General features: G+C 45.0%; 1 protein-coding gene across 4 annotated transcripts in view; it reads right to left on the bottom strand.

Annotated features, from left to right (window-relative positions):
* Window positions 1-1,131: 1,131 nt before the first annotated feature.
* Window positions 1,132-15,526, bottom strand: part of FUT11 (fucosyltransferase 11) — an 18,538-nt gene continuing 4,143 nt past the window's right edge. Inside the window, exons 2-4 of one of the 4 annotated variants that reach the window (XR_002104892.1) lie at window positions 13,941-14,566; window positions 2,107-2,244; window positions 1,219-1,304 (exon numbers count right to left, since the gene is read on the bottom strand). Coding sequence is in view for 3 of the 4 variants with exons in the window: in XM_019556240.1 (XP_019411785.1) it covers window positions 1,157-1,304; window positions 13,941-14,566 (774 nt within the window). In the remaining variant the exon portion in view is untranslated. Of the gene's footprint in view, window positions 1,305-2,106; window positions 2,245-13,940; window positions 14,567-15,526 lie in introns of all 4 variants that reach the window. The other 3 variants (XM_019556241.1, XM_019556240.1, XM_019556242.1) reach the window with 3 other exon arrangements.

Genomic DNA, 15,526 nt, shown 5'->3' with positions numbered 1-15,526 from the left:
TGCCCCATACACTGTCCTTGCCACCTTCTCTAGCTGCCAGCACACCCAGCTGCCTTCCTGGGGCACCCAGCTTGTTCCCAGGTTGTCCCAGGCAGCAAGAGTGGTACATGGGGCGCTGGAAGCCTGCCAAACCCAAGCTTCCCTGAGCACACCCAGGCTTCCAGTGCCCCATGCACTGTTGGATCCGGTGGGTGCTGCCTGCGAGCTGTGGCTGCACTTGTGCAGCTAGCATCCTGCCCATGTGGTCCTGGGGGGCATCACTGAAGAGAGAAGCCCCGGGCCCCCCTGCTGCTCAGCGGCTATGCAACTGGGCAGGGTTAATGATTGTTAATAAAGTGAGACAGCACATACTAAATTGTACTCAGTATGTAAACTGCACATGTACTCACGTATATACAGTGCATGGGCCTAGACTGCATTGTTCTTTCTACATCACTACCTGATTTATAAGGGCAAGAAATACCACTTCTGAAATGAGAGGTCCACCAAGACCACTGAGATTGTGGTCATTTAACAGAAACAAACTATTCTTGATGAAGTGGTGCAAAAAGAAAAAGGCTCCCTGAAATTTAGTGTTCTTGAGGCATAGTCACTTGAAGGAAATCTTTAACACTGAAATGTCCTAAGACATAACCCCTCCCTTCAGACACAGATCTTTCCTAGTCCCTTCATTGGAAAAGTTACCTGTTCATAATAGTTAGATATTCACCATCACTCTGATGAAAAATAAGCAAACATCCATCTTAATGGGAGGATTAAATGACAGGCAAAATAAAAATTATACTTAGTATTGAGAGATAACATTCCCTGAACAACTGAAGACATTTCAGTTGAACCTCAGAGCTCAGGTCTCTGTTCACAACCCTTTGGCACAAAAGATGATACTTTTTGGTCAGAGAGAAATGCCACTGAATGTGCAAGAAGACCAGTGGATGCCTTCAGACCATGAGTGGGACTCACTGCTGAAGTAATGTGTGGGAAGAACCCAAGTCTCACTGGGGACTGACTCTATTCACACACCAGAAAAGTAAGGTCTCCAAAGTCAGAAGAAGGTACAAAAATTGGCTGGTTTTTTCACCCAAGACAGCTACTGGGTCCAAGTACGAGTCCCTACCCTCCCACTCTCCAAAACTGAACTGGGTTCTTGTGATGATGGTCAGTGCTGTCTGGTCCTCTTGAGGAATATGTCATGCATATAATCCCAGAACTTTTCCTGATGCGACTCATTGTAGTGAATCATGGCAGTGAGGGCTTCACTTTGGTCAAGGCTTTGCCAGTAATCCTGCAGCCACATCTCCTTCCAACTGAAATATACACAAGAAAGAAAGCACAAGCCATGACTATCTGAGAGGGTCTGGGGCTGAAGCATTATTAAGACTTAATTTTTCTCTCACCTAGGAGGGAACACAACCCAGGACAGAGTTTGGGGGGAACTGAGTATAAAATACCAAATTACGGTGCCACTATGCTCCCACAGCACGTTCAACAGAACCTGCAATGTAATTTCCCTTTAAAAACAACAAAACCTCACTCCTGGCTTTGGGACTTGTTTGGAAAGAGCATGTGAAAATGTAATTCCACTCAAAGACACATATTCAGCACCTTGGCAAATAAAATCCTCTAATAAAATATAACCTGTCATGGAACTACCTCTAGGTTCTGCCAACTAGCTCTCAATGGCCCAAACAGTTGTACTTAGAGTTGCACTGAGACTGGAACTCATTTCATATAAAACATTCAATGACAGTTATAAAATGGCAGAGTGCTGTTCCTATCTATCTAGGTTATATCTGAAGTGATAATTGAGAGGTGAAAGCCCTTCCCATCATTGACCCCCCTCAGCCTTCCAGTTCCTTTTTTTTTTTTTTTTTAAATGCAAGGGTTTTCAATTTTTTAATCACATGGACTACATCTTAACATCTGTCAGGCATCTCCCTTCCCATTCGTGATTGTGTTGACCTCCTCTCAGTTTGTTCGGGGCAAGTCAAATATGCCAGGGCTTTATTTAAGTAGTCACTAACATCTTTCTATATCCAGCTACATCCGACTGGGCACATCTGTCTAGTTGCATCCTACTGGTCAGCTAATCAAGACTATTATACATACCAGCCAGAAGGAATAAATGGGAGGTTATGCCAAACCTAAGCCTGTGAGTTACTCACAACTTATTGCTTATCCATGGTGCCAGATTCCTGCACTTCCCCTCTCTTCCAAACAGAAAAATGAGTACAGCACTTTCTGTATCTGTTGTATACACCAAACAAAGGATGAAACTTTGTGGGTGTATTGCCCAGAAGCAGCCCTCCTTTATGTACCAGAACCCCAGAGAATGCACACAGCACATTCCAAACACATTCTTTGTGAAGCAAAAAGTGGATTCTAGACCAAGGGAATCAGCTTTCCTTTATCAAATGCCATTTGAGATACGAGGTTTTTTCAGAATATGCTAATAAAGATCTCAGAACAGACCTTCCAGTACTGATTAAAATGCAGAGGATCAGGGTAGAGATGCTTGTACCTGCATACAAAGCATGTCTGCCTCAAACCCCAAAGGTAAAGCACAACATTCAGTTGTGCCATAAGGTCACTCTGCCTACCAATTAATTAATTAACCTTCTGCTCAAGGACCACCTCTTCTCCCTCATCAGTGCAGGTTAGATGCTTTTTGTGAAATTGAACAGTGGTGGTGGGAATACGTGAAAAGACAGCACAATTGTTTAAGGCAGTGGTTATCAACTGCGGGTATGCGTACCCCTAGGGGTACTTAAAAAGGTTGTAGGGGGTATACAGAACAGATGTAGCTGAGAAATGCCACGTGCTATGCAGCTGCAACGTAGCACACAGGTGGCAAGCAGCTGGGTCCAGCTGGCAAGTCTATTGTGAGGGAAGGAGCATGGGGGGCAGGGCAGATTGAGGCCCCAGCGGTGGGAGAGGGAATGGGTCTGGGGCTGTGTAGCGGGGGTGGGGCACGACAATAAGCCATGCACGGGGGGGAGTGGCTCCCACTGCCATGTGCACCCTTGGGAGGGCAGGGCGGATTGGGGCTGGGGCGCCACCAGGCCCTTCCCAGCAGGGGCTGGGCCAGGTTGTGCTTGGGGTAAGCAGCAGTGGCACTGGGGGGGCGGGTTGAAAGAGCTACGGCGAATTCTGGAGTGGCTGTAGCCACTCCCATAGGCGATGAGGGAGTGGGACTGGGGCTGTACAGCTGGGCGGAATGCAGGATGGAGCCTGCCCTGCCCTGTGCAGACCCAGGGGCATGTGCCCCATACCCTCCTGGGGTGCACATAGCAGCAGAAGCCACCCACCTCCCTGCACCCCCTGGACAAGCTACTCTGTCCCACATTCCGCCCTGATTGTGCCCCAGCCCCACTCCCTCCCTCACCATGAGGGCCTCAATCTGCCCCACCCCCCCTAAAAACTAGAAAAAAAATATAAAGGGGTACAGGAGCCAAAACTCTGAGTCAGAAGGGATACACTTGTTAAAAAAGGTTGAAAACCCCTGGTTTAAGGTGTTTCCCCCAAGCTGTAAGAAGTGGTAGGGAGAGAACAGAAAAGGAAATAATTCTGAAGCTGAAACCTGAGGAAATGTGGTTGGAGGGAATTATCAACGTTAAAGTTTTATACTCTTTCAAAAGTGAAGCATGGGCAATTGTGGTTTGTGTTTAGAATTTCTGCTGCATACAAAATAAAGCTGAGATTAACACCATGTAGACTTCCTAAAAGAATTAAACAAGTATAAGGACAGTAAGGATAAGCTGGCATTTTTCTTTTTGCATTGCTACTAACAATTTTTATTTGAGAAACAAATTTCCCTCTGACACTTACAGCTTTCTTTCTGCTAAGGAATACTACCCTAAACAAGAAGGAAATGGCACTGAATTATTCAAATACAAACACCATTACAGTTAATTATCTAGCTTTAATACTGTGGGGCAACTGGTAATACCTCTTTATTGACAGTAGCAATGATGCAGCAGTAAATTATATCGACTCTATTTGTATGCTTCTGACATAGTTTTGACTGCACATTTCTTATCCTGAATTTTCACGTGCATGAAACAGATTGGCATGCATCTCCCTCATCCCGCTAGCATTTCTTATTTCCACTTCTAATGTTTCACATTACCAAACATTTGTAGTCTTTGGTTCATCTCACCTCCAATCTGAGCAGTCCACCCAAGGGACTACACTTGATCTTTGCCACACATAATATTCAAAGGCACTGAGGTAACTAAAAGGATATTGTCACTCACCTTCCTAAATGCATATATTTAGCATGATATTGTAATCTACCCCGATTCTGAAAAAATAATCCACATTAGAGAAATAAATGGGACCTTTACACCTTACTCAAGATGTGTGGACAACCACCTTCTTTCATTACATGTTTTTGGAAGTGCTATATACAGTAGGGGTGTGCGAAGCGGGTCCTATTCTATTCAAATTCGGATTCAGCCCGAATCAGGGACAGTGATTCAACTGGTTGATTCAGATCACTGTCCCTGCTTTGATTCAGTTGAATCTGAAGATTCGATGCTGATATGGAGAATCAGCAATTCAGATATAGACACAGTTTTAAAAGTTTTTTCTATATACCTTCAGATAGCAGGTGCATCTCATGATTGTTGCAATGCTGGGGTGCGTGGAGTGTGCCACAGGAGTGCGGGGGGTGCTCAGTGGTGAAGTACTTCTGGTCCATTTCTGGGTCTGCCAGGGAGCATGCTGGGGGGCCCCACTGTGCCTCCCCGGCTCGGTGATTGGCCACAAGGAGACCCCGGGTGCCCCCCCAGATCAAGGAGGCACCAATCACTGACCCAGGAAGGCATGGGGGGGCGTTCCCCAGCAGACCTGGAGGTGGACCGAAAGTGCTTGTGGCCCACTTCCAGGTCTGCTGCTGAGAGCACTGGGGAGCCCCCCTACGCTTCTGTAGGATGCTCCACGTGCCCCAGCACCATAGTGTTCATAAGCTGCCTGCTACCTAGAGGTATGTAGAAAAAACATTTAAAGCTACGTCTATGTCTGAATCTTTACGAATCAATTTGGAGACATTAAAGGGTCCTCTGATTCAATTCAGATTCGGCGATTCAGCCACCGAACCAAGCCGAATCTCCACTGCATTGAATCAGGGACCAAAGCTTCGCACAGCCCTAATACACAGCCCTGGAATAATTTCAGGTTTCAATCCCTAGTAAACAGGAGCTGTAATCAGGAGCTGTATTCACAGACACCATGCATGGTCACCGATTAGATGGAATGATCTAGTTGGGGACCATCCTGCTTTGAGGAAGGGGTTGGACTAGATCATCTCCTGAGGTCCCTTCCAACCTTACTTTTCTATGATTCTATGAGTGCATACTTTAGAAAAGTGGTTCTCTACCCTTTTAGACTGGAGACACCCATTGTCAGACACAAAGCACTCCCCAGAAAATGTCAGTTCTTAGTTTTCACTATTTTTTGACTACCGAAAAATACTAGACCAATTCTATTGTTGCAAAGAATTCAGACCACAAAAGTGCAGGATGATTTTAACACTATTAATTCCTATTCGACTTCTCTGGGTTTTATCTTGTGAATCATGTTTGTACACTTAACAGTACTAATATTGTATTCCACCCTGGAGCACACATGAAAGGATCCCAGCTATGGCACCCTGCTTGAGAATCACTGTTTTAGAGGGAAAGCATAGAACAAGGTATATATTCATAGATTTCACAGACATTTATGCTGGAAGGGACCTCGGAAGATCACTGAGTCTAGCCCCCTGCCCCAGGGGCAGGAAGTCAGCTGGGATCACAGGATGCCATCAAGATACATGTCCAGTTGACTCTTAAAGGGATCCACAGTAGGTGCTTGCACCACTTCTGGTAGCAGTCAGTTCCAGGTCTTGGGGGCTTAGACTGTAAAGTTCTTCCTTATGACCAGCCTGAAATGGTCTTGGAGAAGTTTGTGACCATTTGACCTTGTCATCCCACGGGGCACTCTGGTGAATAGGTGTTCCCCCAGATCCTGATACACACCCCTTACATACTTACAGGCAGCCACCAGGTCACCCCTGAGCCTGTGCTTTTCCTGGCTGAAGAGTCCCATAGCTCTCAGCCTTTCATCATAAGGCCTGTTTTCCTGACCTCTTATCATGTGTGTGGCTCTCCTCTAGATTCTCTCAAGCTTTTCCACATCCTTTTTGAATTGTGGAGCCCAGAATTGGATACAGTACTCCAGCTGCAGCCTCACCAAGGCTGACTACAGCAGGAGGATGACATCCTGGCATTTGCGAGTGAAGCATCTATGGATGCAAGCCAGAGTTTTGCTTGCTTTGCCAGCTGCAGCATCACATTGGTGGCACATATTCATCTTGTGGTCAGTCGTGACCCCCCCCAAGTCCCTTTTAGCCATGGTGCTAGCAAGCACAGCACTGCTGAGCCTATAAGCATGCTGTGGGTTTTTCTTCCTGAGGTGGAATACCTTGCATTTTCTGGAGTTGAAGGCCATAAGGTTTTCATCCGCCCATTTTCTGAGCCTGTCAAGCTCAGCCTGGATTACCATCCTGTCCTCAGGTGTGGACGCTTTACCACAAAGTTTGGTGTCATCGGTGAACTTGGCCAGTCCACTCCTGACACCAGTGTCCACATCATTAATGAAAATGTTGAAAAGGACAGGCCCAAGGACGGAGCGTTGGGGGACCCCACTGGTCAAGGTGCAGCACTTCCATAAACTACCACTCTCTGGATCTGACCTTGAAGCCAATTCCTCAGCCAGCAGACTGTGATGCGGCCGAGGCCATGGTTGGCCAGTTTTTCTATGAGATGATCATGGGATACCAGATAGAAAGCTTTTTTAAAGTTGAGATACTTGACATCAATATCTTCTTCCTTGTCCAGGTGATGTGTCATATGGTTGTACAAGGAGATGAGACTGGTCAGGCAAGACCTACCCACAACAAACCCATGCTGGCTATCCCTCAAGCAGTTGCCTTCAGCCAGCTTGTCAAGAATGGTCTCTTCGATGATTTTCTCCAAGATCTTCTCAGGGATGGAGGTCAGGCTGATGGGCCTGTAGTTCCCCAGATCTACTTTCCTCCATTTCTTGAAGATAGGCACCACATTGGTCTTCTTCCAGTCCTCGGGCACTTTGTCTGAGCGCCACAAGTTCTCAATGATCTGTGCCAGTGGCCGAGCTATGATGCTTGCCAGCTCCTTGAGTACCCTGGGGTGTAAGCTGTCTGGGCTGGCTGACTTGAAGGTGTCCAACCTCTCAAGGTATGTTCCTTCACATGGTCAACACTGATGTAGGGTAACAGTTATCCAACGCCCTGGCTGTCCCATATCGTATTGGGCAGTGCTGTCCCTTGGGGCTGGTGCAAAATACCTCATACCAAAATACCTATTGAGCAGGTTGGCTTTTTCCTGGGCATCGGTTGTCAGTTGACCCATATGGTTTAGCAGGGGTCCAATGTTACCATTGCTTCTCCTCCGGCTCCCCACATATCCCCAATAAAAAAGGACTCTTTATTGTCCTTGATATGTGTAGCCAGTTGGAGTTCAGTTGCAGCCTTGGCTGTCCTGGTTCGCTCCCTACAGGTCTGGACCAGGGCAGAGTACTCCTCCTTTGGGATGGATCCAGCCTTCCATCCATTATAGGCCTTTCATTTTAGATGCAGGAGGTCCGCTAGTTCCCTGCAGGGCCAAGGGGGCTGCTGTGCCCTTTAGCTGTCCTTCCTCTGAGATGGGATAGACATTGCTTGTGCTTTTAGGATTGCTCCCTTGAGGAGCAACCACTCGTCCTGAACTCTCCCCTTTGGGTCGTGGTCCCTTAGGGCCTCACCAACACGCCTCTTGAGCTTGTCAAAGTCAGCTTTCCTGAAGTTGAGGACTTCTGCTTCGCTTACTGACTTGCCTGCTTTATGGCAGATAGTGAAGGTGATCAGCTCAGGGTCACCGTCTCCTAGCTTCCCTTCAATCATTAGGTCACTGATTAAGTTATCCCGCGTTGCCAGTAACAGGTTGAACAGCGCTTTGCCGCTCGTCAGTCCATACACTTCTGGAGTCAGATAGAGCTCATTTGTTGATCCACAGACTTCTTGAGTCACATAGCAATCCATCCCCTGTTCATTACCCTCCCAGGCATCCACCATCATTAGTTTAGCGAGGCCAGGGGATACATCTCTGAACATTCTGTTTAATAACTATTCAGTGATCTATCATCCATGAATTTGTCTAGTTGCTTTTTGAATCTGGCTATACTATCTGCCTCTACAGCCTCCCGTGATAATGAGTTCCACAAGTTAACTATGCACTATGTAAAGAAGTGTTTTCTACTAACTTTGTTAGTTTTAAACCTGTTTTCTACTGATTTCATCTGCCTACTCTTCCTGACTTTATAGTTGCTCCAATAAAAGACTTAATGGAAAAAACCCTTGCCTCTCATATACTTCCTGGACTATCATGGCTATAACAACTCCAGCCCTACTGTGCTCAAAAAGAACCTACACCAAATCCAACTCAGGAATATAAATCATACCCTTATATGAAAGGAAGCACATAGAGTAGTGTTCTGTAGTCTAAAGTAATTGGGAATGCCCTTTTAAATAGCATGCAAGTCTTCTAAGTGTTCTCACTGTTCCCAAAGCAGCTGTTTGGGAAAATTAGGGTTGAAAGGGACTTCAGGAGGTCATCTAGTTCAACCACCTGCTCAAAGCAGAACCACCCCCAACTAGATCATCCCAGCTAAGGCTTTGTCTACCCAGGTCTTAAAAACCACCAAGGATGAAGACTCCACAACCTCTTTGGGTAACTTGTTCTAGTGCTTTATTATCCTTCTCATGAGAAAATGTTTCCTAATATCTAACCTAAACTTCCCTTGATGCAACTTGAGACCACCGCTTGTGTCCCCTGCCACCACTGAGAATAGTCAAGCGCCATCTCCTTTGTAACCCCGCTTCAAGCAGTTGAAAGCTATTATTAAATCCCACCTCAGTCTTCTCTTCTCCAGACTAAATAAACTCAGTTCCCTCAGCCTCTCCTCAGAAGTCATGTGCCCCCGTCCCCCAAACCATTTTCACTGACCCCTGCTGGACACTATAGATTAGATTGGTTCACATCCATTCTGCAGTGAAAGCCCAAAACTGGACACAGTATGCCAGATGTGGCCTCAGGGTTGTATAGAAGGGAATAATCATGTCCCTCGATCTGCTGGCAACACTCCCACTAATGCAGCCCAGTATGCCATTAGCCTTCTTCACAACAAGGGCAGACCGCTGGCTCATATTCAGCTTACTGTCCACTTTAACTCCTAGGTGCTTTTCTCCAGAACTGCTGCTTATCCAGTCAGCCCCCAGCCTGCACTGGTGCATGGAACTCTTCTGACCCCAGTGCCAGACTTTGCATTTGTCCTTATTGAACCTTGTGAGATTTCATTTGGTCCACTCCTCCAATCTATGTCTTTCTGAAGCCTAGCCCTACCCCATAGTGTACTCCCCACAGCTTGGTGTTATCTCCAAACTTGCTGAGGGTGCACTCCATCTCATCTTCCAGATCACTGATAAAGATACCGAACAAGAACAGTCCTAGGACTGACCCCTGGGGCACTCTACTTGATACTAGCTGCCAATTAGACATCTAGCCATTGATTACTACTCTTTGAGCCTGATGAACCAGCCAGCTTTCTATCCATCTTATAGCCCATTCATCCAACCTATAGTGTCTTAGCTTGCCTGCAAGAATGTTGTGGGAGACCATATCAAAAGTCTTGCTAAAATCAAGGTACAACATGTCCAGTGCTCTCCCTGCCTCCACAAAGCCAGTCATCTCAACGTAGATGGCAATTATGGTTGGTCAGGGATGACTTGCCCTTGGTGAATCCATGCTGACTGTTCCCAAACACCTTCTTCTTCTCCAAGTGCTTAGAAATGGATTCCTTGAGGACCTGGCTCCATGTTTTTTCCAGGGACTGAGGTGATCTTCCTTCTTCCCTTTAAGATGGGCATTGTATTTTCCCTTTTCCAATTGTCTGGATCTCTCCCAATCACCACGTGTTTTCAAAGATAGTGGCCAGAGGCTCTGCAACCACATTGGCCAATTCCCACAACTCCCTTGGGTGCATTGTGTATGGCCCCATGGACTTGCAGCTCTTCTAAAAGGTCCCTGATGTGTTCTTTTACTATTGTTGGCTATTCACATTCTCCACAAACTGTTCTGCCAGGTGCAGTAGTCTGGAAGCTGACTGCCTGTGAAGAATGAGGTAAAAAAGACATACAGTACTTCAGCCTTTTCTATATCATCTGTCACTAGGCTGCCTTCCCTATTCATGAAGGGACTCATACTTTCCCCGATCTTCCTCTTGTTGTTCACATATGTGCAGCAACCCTTCTTGTTACCCTTCACATCCCTCACTGGCTGCAACTCCAATCGCACCGTAGCTGTGTAGGCAGGTTTTGCACATTAATACACCTAATTAATAAACCTTGGTATTTGGATCTCCCTGTTGAACCAAGTTGATATTTGGCACAAAATGGTGAAAATTCTGTATTTCTTTTACTCCATTCAAAATCCTTGATGATTCTTTGTGTAGGAGGCAAAAGTCACAATGAAGACTCCACTGGAGAACTTTAGCACAAGGCAGATGGCACAAAAAGCATTTAAGTTTTGTGCAATTTCTGCATTTTACCTTTTTCTAAGAGCCCAGAAATGTTACCTCTTTAAATAATGGGGAAAAAGTGTACTATGGTTCACTGAGATACAAGGAGACTTGGATCTTGGAAATATTGACTTGTGCTACACAAAACTACCCAATGACAACCTCCAGACAGAACTAAACAGTACCCTCAGTTTGCATCTAGCAAGGTTGTTTCTTCTCTCTTATTCAGTAACTACACAAGCTTTCCTAAACTGCTTCTGTACTGCCACCTGCTGCTCAAACTGCTGGTCTCCTGGACAAGTGTTAGAAGAAAAATGGGTTTCCATACCCCAACAAAATGTAGCTAGTACTAAGTGCTGTGAAACAATTCTGCGGTCTCTTGGTAGGTGCATTTGTAATGAGAATAGCTACTTAGAAAAGGGTAAAAAGATATGCAATGATATATTAAAACTCCTCAAAACAACCAACCAATAGATGATAAAGTGGAATAAAGACTTTTCAAAGCCCCTTTTAAAAGAGCTCAATTTTGTAGCTAGTCCATATGTGAATTAGGGCTGTGTGAAATTGAGACGGTTGCTTCATTTTGACCAATTTCAAGCTTGAAACAGCGAAACTGAAATGGAATGAAGGGCTTTGAAACAGCCTTGAAACAAAATGAAGGCAACTAAAATGTTTCAAAAGTTTTGAAACATTTCGAGTTTTGAAGCAGCTATCCAGGTGATGGGAGACAGGGGAGAACCAGGGGTGCGCTTCCAGTGGCTCCGCAGCCCCATGTGGCTCAGCCAGGCAGGGAGCACAGCCCTGGCTCTCCCCACCTCCCGTGGCCAGGCTGTGCTTGGTGGGGCTGGCGGAGCCAATGGAAGCGCAGCACTGGCTCTGCCCGCCTCCCGCTGCTGAGCTGTGGTCTGATCAGCTCTGCCAGCCCCATGGAGCTCAGCCCAGTGGCAGAGGCAGGCAGAGCCGGCACTGCGATCTACCTCCCGCCACCGGGCTGAAATCCACAGGGCTGCAAAAAGCTGATCACAACGCTGGGGAACACAGCCGGGCCAAGTTCTCAGCCCAATCACAGCAAATGCTTCCCCAGCCTGATCAAAATGTTGAAACAGTGTCAAAACAATGAAATGGAACGGAACAGTACTTCCAAAATGAAACAAAACTCAAAACGAAACACTGTTCCATCAAAATGTCAAAACAGATGTCGAAGCAGAACACTGCTGTTTCGCACAGCCCTAATGTGAATTACATATAGCATTGCATGACATTTAAAACAAGAAATTTGTACAACATGAGCTTCCTAAGGAATTTCTCTGATCTCAAGGCAAATATCTTCTGGGGTAATAAATTAGTTAACATTTCAGCGGGCCATTTTTAGAAATAAACAAGCTGCTGTATGAAAAAACCTAGATTCAACAGTTATTACATCCCAGGTGCTTCTTATGCTCAAATAATGTAATAGAAGTTCCCCTTAAAATTCAGATTTGATTAGTATCTAATTCTCAATAATAACAAATACCACTGACAAGTTGAAAATCTAAGCATCTTCCAAGTAAGGTTTCAGACTTAAAATGGTGGAGTGTACATTTTCAACACAGTGCTTTCTTATCAACATTTTAACATTCTGATATGGAAAGCCATAGTCACAAAGTTATAAAGAAAACCCAAAAACTGATAAAAACGTGGGATAAAGTAGGCTATTTACTGACTGCATTTTCTAATATTTGAGAGGAGCGTTTCTCAACCTGTGGATTGCGACATAAGAATATTTGAAAGGGTTCCAAACAAACTTTAAAAATGGATTCTCCTTTAAAAGAAGAAAAACAAACTTTAGAAACCATGTGTTTTCCCTTGCAGGCTGGCAGAATTCAAGCCTGCAAGGGACTGCTTGGGACCTCCATGGTCCACACACCCTCTCCTGTCCTCCCCCCCCGGGGCTTTGGGCTCTTGAGTCAGGGCTGTTTATTGTTAAACTATTTACTGGCTTGGGACTGGCCACCCATGTTTACAAATGAGTCCTGGTACAAAGAGGTTGAGAACCACTGTTTTAGAGCAATGGTTACACAAAGCAGAACTCACATATGAGTGAGTTAAGATTAAGATATGGAGAATTTTAGTTCACAGAAAACAGGATGAGTAAAGTCAGACCATTTACAACCGATTCCTTCATCTGAAATGCTAGCAGAGATACCAAGGACTAAATGGACTGTAGAAATTAACCTGTCTCCCGCTGCTAGCAGTAGCTGCTTCAGAACTGGTTTGATATGTACTGCTAGTAGCTTTCACTTTCCAATAGCCAAGATTAATCCAGGCTGTGTATAAAAGATTCCAGTTGGTGGTTATGTATGTTCAGTACACTTGACCACTATTGCACAAAGCAGGACAACACCCACTCAACATGTTATGTTCTGTTTTGCCAATCTCTTCAGAAAAAAATGGGACTAAAACCTGAGACACTGGTCTGCTCTATATACATTTTAAAGTTCTATTGTACTTTTAATAAAAGTTGGAATTTGTCTCCAACTAGAACAAACTTCAAGGTAAATTTTCTGAAGCACTCACTCAAAGTAGGCCTATTTCTCATCTTATTAAAGCCAATGAGAGTTGTATTATGGTCTTCAATGGAAGCAAAGTTAGGTTGACAGTCTTCTTGGGAATCTCTCCCTCAATGGCAACTTTGTACCAAATTACATAGCATCTTTCAGACAAGGACTGCAGAGTTCTTTAGAAAGGTGGGGGACGCTGTTGTCATTTCCTAGTTGGAAAAGCTGAGGCACAAAAATGTGAGTTGACTTGCCCCCACACACTGAACAATTCAGGAAAACAATCAGAAACAGAATTCAGTTCTCCCAGACTTCTATTTCAATCACTTACCATTTCCCAATCCCCTCTTTCAGCTCAATGTTTATATCGAGTTTATGTAGTTGCTGCACTACACTCCATATATGGAACCTTTTCAAAGTGCTCCACATAGTTTGGGACGACTTTGGGCTCTATTAAGGACAGCCAATTTTCCAGCCCGTTGGGAGCCCTGAATGCTGGATGACATGGCCCCACATGCTGTTGCACTGGTACACAGGGTTGTTGTTCCAGGGCTGGATCTGGTGGGTGGGACCAAGACAGTGCACCAGATCACACCCCAGGACTGACTCTGTGCTGGATCAGGCCAGAAGACTGATCCCATTCATGGGATCTGGCCCACGAGGCTAGAAGGTTGAGCACTACTACTCTAGGATTGAAAAGCATTACCAAAATCTGCGTTAACTGAGCTTTAAAAAAGAATTATTCCAAAGCACATGATGTTTGTACTGTACCTGTCTCCTTCAGGGATGTCCTCAATATTTCCAAAGCCAGGAGCTGGCATAGGACACCCCATGTGTGTGAAATGAGCTATGTGGGGTTTAGGAGCTTTCACTTTTCCATGAGATTTTCGGTGCTCTCTCTCAGCTTTCATTTGTTCATTTACCTTGTCACAGACAAAACACTCAAAGCCGTTCAGGTAATTTGGCAGAGTCATATCATTCACTCCCCACTCTCGTGACTTCAGGCTCTGCACCAGAAACTGGTTTTTAATGCCTCCTGGCTTCTTAAACTCTAGGTATTTCAAATATTCCTCCCCATTCCTGTCCAAGAAGTGAAGGTACTCTGCTAGCTCCTGGGGGCTTCCAAAATCATCCACAAGGATGATGGACAAGTTATCAGGTATCCAGTCCCGCACAGATGGGGATCCTCGGTAGACAGGAATGGCTCCCACATGCAGTGGACGCCACAGTTTTTCTGTTATGTAGTCACTGCATATTGCATTCTCCATGGCCAGGTGGAACTTGTACCTGGAGATAAAGGTCATGAATTCAGAATCCTCTGTTGTAGCTGTAGAAGTGTCTGTCAGTCTCTCACTGGGAAGCTCTCGGTTATGCAGGCATTTGCCATAGGAGTCTACCTAAAACAGTAAAGGGCATCTTTACAAAAGTAACTTTTCTGTTTGTTTCAAGCTTGTTTTCAGTGTGACCAGGGTGGGTAGGTTTCTTTTAAAATTCCTTCTAAACAGGTCTTAAGAGTCTAAGTCACTCTTTCACTCCAACTTCTTCTTTCTCAATGAACGGATTTAGCAAAAACATTCTAATGCATCTAAAATTCATTGGAGCATCCTATTTCCGTTTTTCAATCTTTACCCCTTCTTTGTATCTTTTGCAGGAAGAATAGATACCCTAGAAGATCTCCCAAAGTCAATGATAATTTTTTGTTTCTTGCAACAGAACTATACCTCAAATATGTAATCACAACTGACAGACAAGCGAGGCAAAAACCAACTTGGAGATGAACAGCCCTTAGGAAAGGGTAAGTTTATGAGGGGCCAATTCAGTAAAACGTTTACACATGGGAGGATGCAGGACTTGCTTTTTTGTTACATTGAAGTTTTTCTTACTACATAAAACTTAGAGTACTCTCCTTTCTAAACTGTTGTACCGATATTAATCAATCCATGTTACACCCTTTTGGGGAAGGCTGGCAGGTGAAAAAGTTTCAACTTGTAAAAGTGATGATAACCAATAGAGAAGTTAAAAGGGTACAGTCACTTGAAGAGCCAGTCATACTCAATACCAAGTTAAAACCCGATGCAGGCACTTTAATCTGACCTGAGTCCACCAGGTAATTTTGTATTTTTACAATTAGTTTCCTATTTCTGTTGCTTCCTCTGGCTCAGTGATTCTCAACCAGGGTGAAAGCAGGGTAAATTCGCACCTTTACAGACTAATTAACTTATACATTTGTATCTCTCTACATTCTAATACTAGCCAATTGCCTGTTAAGAATGACCCGGGGAGAGGGGGGACACTTGGAAAGCAAATGTGTCCCCCCCCTTCCCTGTTCCTTGCCACCTCCCCTCCCTGCTGGCTGT

Source organism: Crocodylus porosus, unplaced genomic scaffold (genome assembly GCF_001723895.1).
Source record: "Crocodylus porosus isolate Cpor-Errol unplaced genomic scaffold, CroPor_comp1, whole genome shotgun sequence".
NCBI lineage: Eukaryota > Metazoa > Chordata > Crocodylia > Crocodylidae > Crocodylus > Crocodylus porosus.
This window is presented reverse-complemented; position numbering and strand designations above follow the sequence as displayed.